This window comes from Monodelphis domestica, chromosome 1 (assembly GCF_027887165.1).
Source record: "Monodelphis domestica isolate mMonDom1 chromosome 1, mMonDom1.pri, whole genome shotgun sequence".
Taxonomy (NCBI): Eukaryota; Metazoa; Chordata; class Mammalia; order Didelphimorphia; family Didelphidae; genus Monodelphis; species Monodelphis domestica.
The window spans coordinates 9,836,695-9,851,892 of NC_077227.1; the positions used below are offsets into that span (position 1 = coordinate 9,836,695).

General features: G+C 57.4%; 1 protein-coding gene across 1 annotated transcript in view; it reads right to left on the bottom strand.

The window, feature by feature from the left end:
* The window catches only part of LHPP (phospholysine phosphohistidine inorganic pyrophosphate phosphatase), a 35,234-nt gene extending 28,232 nt beyond the window's left edge, over positions 1-7,002 (bottom strand). Inside the window, exon 1 of the mRNA XM_056795361.1 lies at positions 6,808-7,002. Coding sequence (XP_056651339.1) covers positions 6,808-6,947 — 140 coding nt within the window. The 5' untranslated portion in view covers positions 6,948-7,002. The remainder of the gene's footprint in view (positions 1-6,807) is intronic.
* Positions 7,003-15,198: the final 8,196 nt, after the last annotated feature.

Here is a 15,198-nt window from a genome sequence, read left to right on the forward strand (position 1 = left end):
ACTCGTTCTACAGGGGAAGCAGAGGCCCAGCACAGGTGCCGGACTTGCTCAAGGTCTCACAGAGGGCTGAGGGCCGGCTGAGATCTGAACTCGGGTCCTGGGACTCAGCTGAGCCCCTCCTGCTGCCTCTTAGCAAGGCGGGAAGCCCCCCTTCGGACCCTCAAAACAAAGGAGCTGTTTGCCTGACGGCCCTGCCGTGTAGAAAGCAAAGAGAGGGCGGCTTCCCCAGCCGGCAGGTAGGGCCGCCCGTCGTAGCCCCAGGAAATAAGGAAAAATCTCGCTTTTAGGGTCTCCCCACAGCCTTGCCAGCCCCATTTTACAGAGGGGGAGCCCGAGGCTCAGGGGGGCAGGCCAGGACTAAACCAGGAGGGCCTGGATCCCGGGCGCCCCTCACGCTCTTGGGGCTGACCTTTCCCGGCCGGCCGGGGACGGAGCCGGACGAGGCTCTGAGTGACGGCGTCCCCCCGTGTAATTACCGGCGTCCGATGAGCCGCTCCCGCACAAATCACCGCGAACTTTACACATCTGCTGGCTGTCAGCATCTGCCAGGCGCGCTCACCCGAAAATAATGGAAAACCCTCATTACGGCTCCCGCCAGGGAGGGACATCCTCGGTGACCTTGCGCTCGCTCGGCTCCCTCCCGCGCTGCTGGGGGCCGGCGGCCGCTGCCCCAGCACACAGAGGGGAAACCGAGGCCCGGGGAGGGGGGTGGCTCGCCCAGCTTCTCTCTTGCTCCGGGGTCTCTGCCTCTCCGCTCGCTCAGGGCTTTGGCTTGGGGCTCCGGCCCTGCAGCATCCTGGTTCTAAGGCAGAAGAGTGGCGAGGGCTGAAGTGACTTGTCCAGGGTCACATGGCTGGCCCAGGCCTGGGACCAGGAATGGAGTTAGGAGGGAGCTCAGGGATCGCCAGGCCCATTTTACAGAGGGGGAAACAGAGCCTGGAGAAGTGACCGCCTGGCCCAAGTCACGCCGGTGTTGAGCCGGTCCCAGGGGCGACGGGTCGGATTTCCTCGGACACTGACCGTTCCATGTTTCAGAGAGCCAGCGTGGCCCGGCCGAAGCCCCTCCGCCCCCCAACCCCCAGCCTCTCCTGGCTCGGCTCCTGCCCACTGCCTTCGGGAGAGGCCCGAGGCGGAGGCCCGCACGAAGCCTGAGCACCCCACGAAAGCCTCCTAGACTCCCCCAAGGGCTCAGCAGGGGCCCCCTCAATCCCCCGCGGGGGCCTGTTCAGCAGCCTCCGGCCCACGGGAAGACTCGGGGCTCCCCACCGCAAAGAACACGGCCAGGAGTCAGACCACGCAGATGCCCACCTCGGGATCGGGGTCCGGAGACAGGCAGCCCGGCTCCTCGCCCCCCCTCCCGGTGGCCGGACGCCTCCCCTTGCTTCGAGGCTGGGATGTCGGCCTCTCTTCCTCGCCTCACCAACCGGCCCGTCCAGCCAGACGGGTTCCTGACCCCCCACGCTCCCATCTCCCATCACCGAGCCTTTGTCCTGGCCATGCCTCATGCCTGGAATGCATTCTCTCCTTGGCTCAACCCCATCCCTCTCTTCCTTCAAGATGGGGCTCGGAGAGCCCCTCCCCCCCTCGCTGGCTGACTGACTGCCGAGCTGCCCTCAGGACAGACAGACAGCCCTGGCCATGGGGGGGGGGGGGGGGGGGGGCCTTGCCACAGGCACAGATGGGCTCCTTCCCGGCCTTGGGGCAATCAGAGGGTAGGGAAGAGCCCCCCCCCACCGCCTGGGCTTTGAAGTTGCTGCCCTGCTGCTTGGGGGGGCCCCGCCGGCTTCCCCCAGGAACATCTGTCTCGGGATCCCCGAGCACTTGCCTGTCCTCCCCCTTTCATAGAGGACGCCGGGACGCCCCGCTTCTCCGCGGCCCCGCCAAGTCTGCTCTTGCCCCCCCTTCTCTTGGGGCTCAGAGGTCCTCTAGCAGCACCCCCTCTTCTCGGAAAAACTGGGGAGACGCAGGCAGAAGCGGTCGGCGGGGCTCGGCTCCCACCTTGTCTCAAAAGGGAAATCAGAGGAGACCGTTTTATGCCTCACCATCAAAGGGGAGGAACAGCTGGGGGCCCGGAGAGAGCCGGGCGGTTCTGGGTTCCAATCCGGCTCAGGCGCTGCCTAGCTGGGTGACCCTGGGCCAGCCACTTGGCCCCCACCGCCCGGCCCTTTCCCTCTTGGGCCTCGGGAGCCACTCTGAGGCCGAGGGGGAGCTCCAGAAAGCAAAGAAAGAAACTGGGCGATGTGGGGGCCCAGGCGGGGTCCCTCCTCCCCCCGCAGAAGCAGGCTGGGAAGCAGCGGGGGCCCCCAGAGCTCACCCCCCCAGCCCTCAGAGGCCGGGTGCCTGCCGCAGGACAGAGGGCGGCCTACGGGCCTCGCTGTTCTGGGGGCCTCGTGGGGTGACACCCGGCACTCTGTGCCCCGTGGAAGAAGGGGGGGCCCGAGCGAGGGGCTCCTCTGGCTGAGCAGAGGTCGCTGGCCGGCTCCGTCCCCAGCCAGGCCAAGAGGCCCTGCGGGAGGTCTCGCGCTCAGAGCCGGCGCCCGACTCTCCGTGGCCGCCCCGTTGGGGCAGAGATCCCGGAGGCCCCCGGGGTGAGGCGACGGCCCGCGTCCCCCAGCCAGGAACCGTCTGGGCCCGCATCGGACCCCGCGAGGGGCTACAGTTCCCTCAGGAGGGGGTGACCTCGGGTCTGCGCCGGCCCATAGAGGAGGGGCGGAGGCCGGGCTTTCGGGCTGCCCAGGACGGTTTTACAACCCCCCCCCCCCCCCCCCCGGCCGTGAGGCTCTGCGGGGGGCCTCTGATTGCCGATCCGGCTAACAGATGCGGCTGGGCTGGGCCGCCACAGGATGTTGTAAAAGTCCAGCCAGGCCGGCCTTTCAGATGTGGATGCTAATGGCCCGCCAGGCGCTCCGCACACAGCGGGAAGTGGCAGCCCAGGGCAGCCTCCACTGCCTTCTGCCCTCCCCTCCCGCTGCACAGCAGGAAGAAGGAAGAGCCCTCGGACAGCCGTGGGCTGAGCACACGCGGACAGACACGCGGACACACAGACACGCGGACACGCGGACAGACACGCGGACACACAGACAGACACGCGGACACGCGGGCACACAGACAGACACGCAGACACAGACAGACACGCAGACACACAGACAGACACGCAGGCACACAGACAGACACGCAGACACAGACAGATGCACAGAGACTCGGTCAGCGTGGCAGAGGCTGGCGTCCAGGCCTCCGTCGCCCCTGCTGACAAAGCCAACATTCTCCCAGGACTTCGGGGTCCTCCAGGCTCCTTCCTCACGATGGCTCGGGGGTGCGATCACCCCATTTTACGGATGGCTTTGTCCACCATCTCCCCCTCCTTCTCAATGCGTGGGCTCACTGACGGGGGCTCCTGGGTCCGGCCAGGCCCCCCTTCACGGATGACCAATCCTTTGCTGCCATTTCTCGTCCAGACCACAAACTGCTCTCTGCCCTGGTGTCCAGAGCAGGCCCAGGAGGGCCGAGTCCAGCAGGAAGCGGAGGGGACGGAGGGGAGCCGGACGCACGGCAGCGCCGCGCTCTCCAGGTCTCCGCGGGCACCCCGCCGGGCCGTCCCCTTCCCCGGCTCCCCTGGCCAGCTCCTGCCCCCACAGGCGCTCTTCTAAGCTCTTCCTAGACCCCAAAAGGGAGCTGCCTGGGAAGGGGTCACAGGGGTACCCTGGAGAGGGGCCGCCCCGACCCGGGGACTCGAGGGCTGAGCACGGGCCTCCGCCACCCGCCTCCTGGCCCAGGACGGCCCTGCTCAGAAAGCTCTTCCGGCCCCGAGCCGAGAGCGTCTGCTGGCCTGAACGTGGCGCCCACCCAGACCGGGGGAGGCGGCGGCTTGTTCTTTGTCGCCGAGTGAGCAGCGCCGCTCCTCAGGCTCCGGGGGCCCAACAGCCTCCTCTCCAGGAGGCCCAGAGAGGCCAAGAAGCGCGGAGGCCCGAGGAGGCTCAGTGAGGAGCCCGACGTCAGTCACCCGAGGAGGAAGGGGCCGGATCGCGCCGTCGGACTCCCCCTCGCAGGCTCTCTCCAGCCTCCGCTGCCGGGCACACAGGCCGGCTGGCAGAAGCACCCACGTGGGCCTGGCAAGGCCCCTCCTCACAGACGAGGAAGCTCAGGGGAGCCAAGCCCCAAGGAAGGGGGCCTCGGAGTCCCAGCGCCGACCCCCCTAGGGAGGACCAGGGCGGCGGGCAATGGCCGGCAGGAGGAGGGCTCCGAGCTAAGAAGTGGGGAATTCAGAGACGTGCAAAGAGCCGCCCGAAGGGACCCGAAGCGAGTGAGATCCAGGAGAGCAGATGAGAAGAGCCGTCCGCGGCGGCCCTCACTGCGGATGGGGGGCCTGAGAGCACAGGAGGAGAGCGAGGCACCCTGAGGGCCAGTCCGAGGCTTCCCGACTCCCTGGGACCCCGGCCCGGGGCCTGGCCTCGCCCTGAGGCACCGTCCATTTACCTGATGGGCCAGCACAGGCCCCTGGGCGGCCCCAACACTCTTCCTCAGGGCTAGCCGTCAGGCAGGACGACTGTCCGAGCTCCAGGAGGGCAGAGGGGGCGCCTGCCCCCGGCACCCCAGACAGCGCCGAGCCCGCACGGCGACGGAGGCTCACCCAGGGCCTCGGGAGACCTCGACGGGGCGGAAAGGCAGGAGTCCAGGGAAGGGAGGCGCCGACACGGCACCCAGAGGCCACAGCGCCCTCCCGCTGCCCGCCAGTGACACGTCGGGCATCCCTGGAGCTCCGAGGCCAGGCCAGGGCCCGAGGTCCTGCGGCTGCGTGTTGGCAGCTCCGCGAGGAGGTGTGGCGGGGCCCTGAGCCACAGAGCGGGATCCAAGGCCAACCAGCGGAAAGCAAAGCCAGGGGTCTGAGGCCTGGCGGCAGGCCCAGAAAAGGGCAGAAAAGGAAGTATTTTCTCTCATTTGTTCATCATTCCCCTCCTCCTCCCCCCAGCACGTCTCTCAAGGCAGACGGGCTGCCAAAGGCCCAGTTCATGCTCCTCCTTTTACAGATGAGGAAACTGAGGCTCTGAGAGGGGATGGGACTTGTGTACGGTCACACGGCTGGGAAATGCCAGAGACGAGATCTGAGCCTGCTTCTGGCAGGGCTCTCTCCCCGGCTGCCTGTATAGAAAGTTCTCCTAACTTCGATCTGGAAAGTCCAGGAGAAGCTCTCCAGTCCAACCTTCTCCCCAGGCCCTCGGGATCCATCCACCTTTGTGAAGCACCTACTATGTGCCGGCACGGTGCTAAGGGCTCCAGGAGGGCTGCCTGGAGCAGAGGACTGGGATAAGGAGGCCCAAAGGTCAGAGTGAGTGATTGGCAGGAGCATGTGACTACGGGTCACAAGCATGTGACTACGGGTCACATGGGAGCCCGAGGCTAGAGAGCTGGGAAAGCTTCCTCTGCGGAGACCAGCAGAAGGAAAGAAGCCCCAGGATGGGGCTGCCCCTGGGATGGGCCTGCTGTGCTCAGATGTGCAGGGCTATCAGACTGTTAAGCCAATTCGTGTAAGCTCCTCCCCTTCCCCACCAGTAAGGCTCCCCCTTGTTCTTTCCTCGCCCCAAAGTCCCAACATAACCGAAGGGACCAGAAAACCGCCTTGAAGTGGGCTCTTCCTCCCTCTGGACACTGCAGAAGGCGTCGGGGAATAACGGCTGCCTCTGCGGTCTGGCGGGCCCCAAGCCCGGAGGTCTTGGAGCCAAGGCTGGGCTGACCCCTTCTTGGGGGCTGGCGAGACGGCCTCAGAGGGCCCCAGGAACCCGCGGAGCCTCTTCTCTGGAACCGTGAGAGGCTGTAAAGGAGCCTCAATGGCCCAGGCTTGAACCCGGCCAGGCCTGGCTGGGAGCCCTCTAAGCAGGAGAACACCTCGGTCACACCGGCCACTGCTCACTTTATCTTCTCCGTGCCCGGATCGTGCCTTGGCAGCCCCCCAAGGTAACGAGGCCTCTGTGGCCTCCAGGCAAAGTTGGAGCCACTATGGGCTCCTGTTTCCTCATCTGTAAAACGGACCCAGTCATCACAGGATGGAAGATTTGGGAGCTAGACAGGGCCTCTGACGCCAACTCGTCCACCCCCAGGGAGGCTAAGGGGTTTGCCCACGGCAATGTGTAAAGTGGGTGCCCAATCCTGCCTCAGTTTCCTCATCTGTACCACGAAGGGCCGGATTCCACACCCTCTGAGGTTCCTCCCAGCCTGACATCCAAGTCTATGGGGAGAACCCCAAAGGTGATGAGAGGCAACGGCGGGACTTGAACCCAGGGCACATTCAAAGGCTCCCAACACAGTTCCTGCAAGGAGCTCTTCCCTTTGCCCAATCAACGTACACTGAGCGCGCCGACATTATAATAAGGCCGAGAACTTCCGTTTTCTTCACCCGGGTCCTACGGCCTATTGCTGATCTGCTGTCCAGCCCCGCCCCCCAAGAGCTGACCCCGTCCGACCCACCCCCGGCTGACCCTGCCGACTGAGGGCCGGCCACGTTCAAAGCCGAGAGGGGGCGGGGCCCCCCTTGGACACAGGGTCAGAACCTTGGGGTGAGGGTCTGCACGCCCCCCACCCCAGGGAGAGAAGCCCTCCCTCCCCGCCAGGGCCCGAAGGAACTACTGTGTTCGGGGCTGCACTCGCAGCGGGTGAAGTACACCGAGTCCAAGGTCTTCAAGGCAAAGACCCGCAGGCTCCGCCCCCAACTTCGCACACACTCCAGGACGCCGTTCCGCAGGCTCCGCCCCCTTCGCCCCGCCCCCAAGCTGCGCGCGGCAGCCCCCCTCGCCCCCCGCCCCCCTTGCCTCGCACCTGGCCACGGCTTCGATAGAGCCTGGAATGGGCGTGCCGCCGCCCTCGCCGCCGTCGTAGAGCACCCCGGAGATGTCGAGCAGCAACCCGCGCACACCTGCCAGCTGTGGCGCCCACGCCGCTGTCGCCGCCGTCGCCATCGCGTCCTCAGCTCCGCTGGCCTAGGCCGAGGGGGGCGGGGTTGGAGGAAGAGTTGGCGCAGAGGCTCTTGGGAGATGTAGTCCGAAGGGGAGGAGAGGCCAGGTCCCTTGGGGGGAAGGGAGACCAGGTGGCGCGGGCGCAGAGGCTCTTGGGAGAGGTAGTCCATCGGGAAGCGGGGGGGCGAGGTCACCAACACAACCCCCGTATGTGGGTGGAGACTCCGGATCCTTCAGTCACCCAACCATCTCAGGTTCATCCTTTCCCCTATGTGGTCTCCCCTATTAATCCTGGAGGCTCCGGAAGGGCAGAGCCCGTTATTTGCTTCTCTGGCGCTTCATCAGCGCTTGTTCGCTCCCTGCTTGCCTGCCCCAAAGCATCCTTTGCAAGTGTTTCTGCCCTTCCCGCTCCACCTGGCAAGGACCAACCCTGGGTGGCCCGGAAGTCTTGGAGCCTGCCCTGGGGGTCTGCCCGCGGCTCCCTGCGCCCCTCCCCCATGCCCCAAAGGGGTCACGATTCCTTTTAAGTGGCCTCATGCCCCCTCCCTCCCCCGTGAACCCTAAAACCGCCATAACTGATCTCACACCTTCTGGCCCTTGCTTGGCTGGGCATGAAGGATGCGGCGTGATGAGGGGCTCAGGAGGACAACCGCAGCCGGCCTGCCGCGACCAATCCTTGTCGGTGTCCTCCCAGCCGGTGGCCCCGCGGCTTCGCTGGTGGCCGGAGGCTCCCTTGCCCTCCCTCTGGCCCTCCGTCCGCCCCTGGGCCTCCTGGCCCGAGGCTGCCTCTTTCTCTGCTGATCAAGCTCTGGGATGGAACGCCAGAAGGTCGGGGCTGCCCAGACCAGGGAGAAGCCGGCCATGCCGGTCTTTTTAAATGGAAGGGATTGAGTGGGAGGGGCGCCTGGCCCCCTCCTGCTTCCCTGCCCTCCAACCTCCTGCCTTGCCCTCGGCCGTGCTGGGGCTCTCCGCAGGCGGCTGTCTGGAAGCTTGGTTGGCCCATGTAGTTCATGGCGGGCTTTTTAAATGGTCTCCTTTAAGAATGGGGGCGCCGCCGGAAGGTCTACAGGCCTGAGGGAGACCCGCAGCAGGTGAAGACGGAAGCCAAGACCGAGTGGAGGGCTGGGGACAAAATGTGCGCAGCGAGAAGTGCGAGGAGTTGGGGAGAGGCTCCCCCATGTGACATTAAAAACGTTTTCAGAGGGACTGCGGGGTGGCTCAGTAGACTGAAAGCTGGACCTGGAGACGGGAGGTCCTGGGTTCAGATGTGGCCTTGGACATTCCTGGCTGCGTGTCCCTGAGCGAACTACTTACCCCCACTGCCTAACCCTTGCTGCTCTCCAACCTTGGACCGCACACCTAGTGTCGATTCTAAAACGGAAGGCAAGGGCTTTTTAGAAAATGTTTTAGGCTAGAATCAGGAGAACATGGGTTCAAATCTGACCTCTGACCTTTCCTGGCTGTGTGACCCTAGGCAGGTCACTTAACCTAGCCCTTGTTACTAAAACAGAAAGGAAGGGTTTAAAAAATATGTGAGGGTCATGATGGTTGAAATGAGTAATAGAGAAGCTCAGAAAGGTCTGTCTTTGGTTGCCTCTCCCGAAATAGTTATAGTTTCCCTCTTTTTAATTAAAAATGATGATGAATGCTACATAATTAATTTTACAACGCCACACAGCACCCAAAAGCACCATCTTCTTATCCTCTTGATATCACAGTTATTTCCAGACACCCCCCAACTCCCCAATTCATCCAGTAACAAAGAATAGCCATGAAAACCAAATTGAAGCAGCAGCCCGTCTGACAATGCATTCCGCCTTCCGCAGCCATGGCCCCCCCCCTAAGAAAGAAAGGGGCGCGAGGGGCCCAGTGGGTAGAGCCTGGTCTAGGAGGTCAGCAGACCCGGGTTGGCTCCATGACCTCGGGGGAGTCAGGATAATAGCCCCTGGCGCCCAGCTAGGAAGGCTGGGAAGGGCCACCCTCCGCTCACGAGCCTTGGAGCTGGCTTTCTGGTGACCAGCTCGGCTGCTACACGACAGGTGCTGTCAGGACTCTAATGCTGGCGCCCACCCTTGAGAAGAGATGAGGAAGGAGCTGCTTCGGGTTATGGGAGCAGTGGGGGGTTGGGGTGCAGAATGGGGCATGTGCTTGTTAGGTTGGTTTTGCTTGATTGTTTTCTTTGTCGCGAGAGTACGGGTGATAGCTAGACATGATTCAGACTTAAAGAGCATTACCAGAACTGTGGAACTAAACCAAAATTATAAAAATATGACGGAGGAAGAGTGGCATAGTGGAACCAGAGGACCCGAGTTCAAATCTCCCCTTTGCCATCTGGGTGACCTCCCCGGGTCTTCCTTTCTTTCCTCAACGGAAAAAGGGAGGAGGTGGGACTCAGGGTCTTTGAGGTCTCTTCTGTTCCTAAACTGAGGCGTTTATGATAGGGATGCCCTTTAAATTCTACGCCCTGGGGCAAGCCCCCAGGCACCCCATTTCTGCCTAGGAGCCTCACTGCGCAGGGCAGATGATAAGATGCTGTCATGGGTGTTTCACTCCAAGCATGAACTCCAAAGGCTCTCCATCACGGAGAGGGCAGGCCGCCTGGAGGATTCTGGGTGGAAATTCTAGGCAACCTCTTTGTTTTTCCCCAGCGCTTGGCATCATTGATTTGCATCAGCGCCTTCCGAATAGCCTTTGGCTTCTCCTTAGATACTATCTAAACTGTGGAATTCATCCAATGGCCCCAGCCAGGGAGCCGCTCTTTAAAACAACATCCCTAATGGTCCAATATCTCAGCTGTCCGGCGGATGGCGAGCATTGTCTTGGGCAGTGTTATCAGCCCCGGACACCCGCTATGAATATTGATCCGCAGCTTGTTACAGCCATCACTTGCCATCAGGACAGGTCAGGGTTGAAGCCCACCTCGCATCAAAGCAATTTAAAGACAGAACTCGGGCAGAATTTTAATGTCCAGGCTGAGAAAACAAGCCGGGCCAGGAGCCGGGGAAGGCAGGCTGCTCAAAATGCATGTATATGTCGGAGCCTTGGAGGAGGTAAACAGCAGGAGGAATTGGCTGCCCTGTAGAGCGGGATGTCAAAGGGATTCCATTTCCATTTCCAGGCTGGCATTCCAGCAGACTTAGCTTGCTTGGGGGTTTCTCTTCCAATGGAGGGAACAAGAGGGCTGCCGACGCCAGGGAATCCCCTTGATTTATGGAGAATTGGAGACCTGGTTGCTTCCCTCCCAAGTTGATCCCCCCTTAGGTCCCAGGTACAGCAGCCTGGTGGCCTCCGACTTCTCTGGTACCAAACAGAGCAAGCAGAAATGAAGGAAGAAGAGGCCGTTGGGAGTGGCTGAACAGGATGGGCTCTGGATGTCATGGGATCTAGTTCTACCATGAGAAGGAATGACTAGGAGGACTTCAGAGAAATCGGGAGACTCGTAGGGACGAAAGCCAGGTCTGAACAGAACTGACTGCCACAGTGGGAAGGTCAGAGTCAGCTGGAGTCTGACTGTCTGCAATCGCCAAGCTCATATTCAGAGAAGAGATGATGGAACATATCCTGGTACACCAGGTACGCCAGGACAGGTGAGGAAGGTGGTGAGATTCTCCTGAGCCTGGAGCCCGGTGGGGTGGGGTTACCCTTTTTCTTTTGTTACAAGGATGAGGGGAAAGAAAGTCAGGAAAGGACCAACGTGCAAAAACAAACAATTTTTTAAAACTTTTAAAAAGAGAAGGAAAAGCTAATACAATAACTAGTCAATTATAATGAATGAATAAATGAACGGACATTCACTAAACCTCTATTATGTTCCCTTGTACCTGGCTAGTAGATAAAGAGGCAAACACAAGCATGGTAGTTTTTTTATCTCAAAGAGTTGGTTTTCTAAAAGAACAGGAGTTTCTGACTTGGGTTGGTATTTGTGCCCCTAGGGAGGGGGTAAGAAAAACTTGGCCAAAGCTAGGGGTGGGGGAGATATTTGGTAAATAATTACTGTGTGTATATGCGTAGTAAACTCTAGAATTTCATTTCATATTGAATAAAAGATAAAGGGGAAATTTGGGAAACTATAATTAAGATTCCCAGGGCACAGAAGAGTATGCGATAAGGCAAGGAGGGGAGTTTTGGTCTAAGGAACCAGCTCAATTGTTAGGATGGTTATAAGGCTCTGGATTATAAGCCTCTTTCCAGTACCAATAGCAAAAGTAATTTGATTACTGTTCCCAGAACAAGAACATAAGGTGGAAAGGAAGGAAGGGAGGGGATGTACCAGGGCAGGACAGATGGTAAGGATTCCAATGAAAATGGTCAATATTGTTAATGATCAATAATTTGTTGTGTATGAAGGAATGCATTTTTCCCATTATATTTTTCAATCAACAAGAATTTAATTCTTTTTTCCTCCCTCCCTCCTATCCTCTCAATTGAAAAGAAAAACAAAAAAACAAAAAACCTCTTACAAAAAATATCCATAGCAAAGCAAAACAGGTCCTCAAATCCTCTGTGTTCCAAAGTGCATGTCTCATTCTGACATCAATCCTCAGCAGTGGGCTAGAATTGGGGCTGGCCATGGCACTGGACAGAGACCTGAAGTCTTTCAGTCATTTGTCTTTATGACTTTTTGTTGTTGTCACGTAAGTGGTTCTTCTGGTTCTGCTCACTCCATTCAGCACCAGTTCGTCCAAGTCTTCTGAGGTTTCTCTGACCACCTCCCTTTCATCCTTTCTTTGAGACACAATAGCATTCCATTATCATAGTTTGTTCAGCTGTTCCCCAACTGATGGGAACCCTCTTAGTTTCCAGATCTTTGACACCACACAAAAAAGGCTACTGTAAGTGTGTGTGTGTGTGTGTGTGTGTGTGTGTGTGTGTGTGTGTGTGTGTGTGTGTGTGTCCTTTTCTTCTCTCTGAGCTCTTTGGGGAAGAGATCTGGTTTTATCACTGGGTCAAAGGGTATGAATAGTTCAATGACTTTGGGGGCACAATTTCACATTGCTTTCTAAAATGGCTGGGCCAGTTGACATTGGGGACCGTTTTTGGTAAGGCAGATCCTTTGGGCATTTGGAGGAATTGTTTTTGTCAAAATAAAGTGTATCAACGTTTTTAGAGGGGACTCTAAGGAACCAGCTTGATGATTTTTGAATGGGAGAGTAAATGTGGCAGCATCATTTATTCTTTCTCATTTGGCATTTCTTTATGCCTTCCAGGGAAACCATTTTCTCTTTCCCTGGGCTCCCAGCATCACAAACTTTATGAAAAGGTGATTCCGTCAACAACAACAATAAAAATGTCAAAGCAATTCTCAGGTTCTGGTAAAAAGGACATCATTTTAGTCCACAACTTGTGCTCAGGGAGCTCTATCTGACCCTCAGTTCCCCAGTTCCCACCCACTGAAAAGTGGCTGGAATTGCACTCCAACATGCAGCTAGCCTTGAACTTTGAAGGCAGCAAGATGTTATCAAGGGGCTTTTGGACAAAGCTTCATAAAACTGAACAAGCTTCTGGCATTGAGGATAGGGTGCTGCAGTTGAGAAGATCTGGATTCAAGTCCTGCCTGTGACAATGGATGGAGGAAACTCCAAGATTTTCTCCTGGGACAAATACCTTCCAGGAATTTCTTCTGTTCTATTTCCCCATCTGGAAAATGGAGCCAACAGTCCCTGCTGTATTGTCCTCACCGTGTCATAACAAGGTTCAAATTAGATAACATTTCTAAAATGATGTGCAAACTTCAATGGCAGTGCCTTCGGAGTTGAATTAATGCAGTGACCAATATCTATGAAGCTCTTCTCACCAATCAGGCCCTGGGAAACAAAGGCATAAGGGAAGCATTCATCTAAGTATAAGGGAAAGGTCATTCTTGACTTGCACCTGAAAGATAGTGAAGTCCAGTGGATAGAGAGCAGTTAGTGCCTCTTACATTCTCTATGTGCCCTTGGGTAAGTCCATTAACCTGGTGCTGTTCTAGGCAGCTGCTAAAACTGGAAGTGCCTAAGTGCTGGCTCTACTGCTCCGGGGAGCTTCTATACTCCCTCTTTGAAAAGGAAGGAGGAACAATACACCATTTGAATCCCAAGTCCAGGGTAACAACCCTTTGGTCATCTAATTGTGGTCATTTCCCATGTCTACACATGGAATTAGGAATTTCAAAGAACAGGAGCAAGAGCTGCCATTAAGGAACTGGCTGAATGAATTCCAAGGGGAGGGGAGGGCCTGATGCTGCCCCATTGTACGGGACAGGAAGAAGGGCGAGCATGGCTTCCCTGGACTGTGGAACCACAGACAGAAGTCCTAAGGATGGGCAAGCCCAGCGGAGGAGAGATCCGTGCCCCTGAAGGGACACCCAAATGAATGAGATCCCAGAGCACTGGAGCATACACTGTCAAACGCATTTTTGCTTTGGTTTGGTTTGATTATTTATTCCTTTTGTTCTTGGGCCACGGTCATCTCTAGAAATACTCCCCCCCCCCCAAGCTGTATTTTCCCCAAATACAACAGGGAAATACAAAGGGAAAGAAGGCAGAAAGAATGGCTTGCATCTTGCCAGGAAGGCAGCATTTTTTTTTTAGCCCTGACCTTGTCTTAGACTCAATGCTGTATATTGGTTCCAAGGCAGAAGAGTGATATGGACTAGGCAATGGGAACTAAGTGACTTGCCCAGGGACCCTCAGCTAGGAAGGCCAAATTTGAACCCATCTCGAGGCCTGGTTCTCCATCCACTGAGTCACCCAGCTGCCCCCGGGGAACAGCATTCTTTCTAAGTTGTCTCCACAGATACCCCTTATTCTATTCTGTTATATATTATTATAGAATAGTGTAATAAATATGAATAATTTCCTTATTCATTCTCCATGGCCCACTTTAATAAGTGTTTGTTAAATTGAATGAAATGGAATGAATAAAAGATTGGAGGAGCCCAAATCAGAGTGAGGAAGAAGGAAACAGAGAAAGATGTGAGGAGAGAAAGTTGGGAGACTTAGCAGTGCACAGGCTCTGTGGATTCATCACTTGGGCTCCCAATAGGTGCATATCTCCTTCCCTAGCAGGGCGCTGCTCCTTTCTGGAAGTACTGGGTCTGCAGTCAGGAAAATTTGAATCCAAATGTGGCCACCAACACTTACAAGCCCAGCAACCCTGGGCAAGTCACTTAAACTCTGTCTGCCTCGGTTTCCCCAACTATAAAGTAGATCTATCAGCACCAACTTCTAGAGGGTTGATGTGAGACCCTTAATAAGTTCTTGGTTTTGTTTCTTTCTTTCTTCCCTACCTTTCTCTTTCCCTCGCATCCTTTCTTCTCTCGATCCCTTCCTTGTCTCTTTTTCTCCTTCCTTTCTTCCTTCCTTCCTTCCTTCCTTCCTTCCTTCCTTCCTTCCTTCCTTCCTCCCTCCCAGATCCCTGGGTCAGGCCAAGGGAAGCTCCTGCACCTGTCCAGATGTGGGGAGAAGGCCTCATTCTTCCTTGGAGCCTTCCTCCCCAATGATCTGAAATTCTATGGAGACTGGGCAGAAGAGTGGTCGGCTCACTCTTTCAAGCCCAGAGTGAAAGCCCGGCAACCCAGGGGTGGAGAAGGGAGGCTTTGAATGTGAAAGACTAAAAAGGGACTCCCTGGAAAGGCTCCTTTTTCATCACAGATGGGGCCTGGAATGAGTCGGCTGCCCCTCCTCTTCCTCTCCCTTACCTGCTCTGATAATCCTAATTGCCCCGGCATTGTGCTGGAGCCCCAGGGAGCAAGGGAGGGCCTCCTAGCTCTAGTACTGTGTGTGTGTGTGTGTGTGTGTGTGTGTGTGTGTGTGTGTGTGTGTGTCTGGGGCGGCGTACATAGTGCAGCCCCCCAGTGTGTGGAGCTGCCTCAGTTCTCCAATCTGGACAATGCAGAAGCTTCAGAGTCAGGGCAGTGCCCTCAAGTGACACTTGCAAAGGCAGGCAGGTCTTCTTCCACTAGCCATTTCAGGACCTGAAATCCTGGCTGGAGCCAAGCCTTTCTAAGCAGGGAGAAACGGGCCAGACTACAGGAGAGTCCAGGCTGTCCATTCACTTCAAAGCCTCCCCTCCCAGCCCCTCTTCCCCCCTCCTCCATTTTCTACTGTAAATGACTGAAGCTGGACTCCCAGCCTGGGTAGACCGTCTTCTTTCGCTGGGGTAACACTCACAATAGTGGACATTTGCACCACTCTGAGTCTGTGTTAGCTTATTTGAACCTTGTGATATCCCACCGTTCAAGTCCCTTGGGAAGTACCCTGGCGGAGTGACCCTG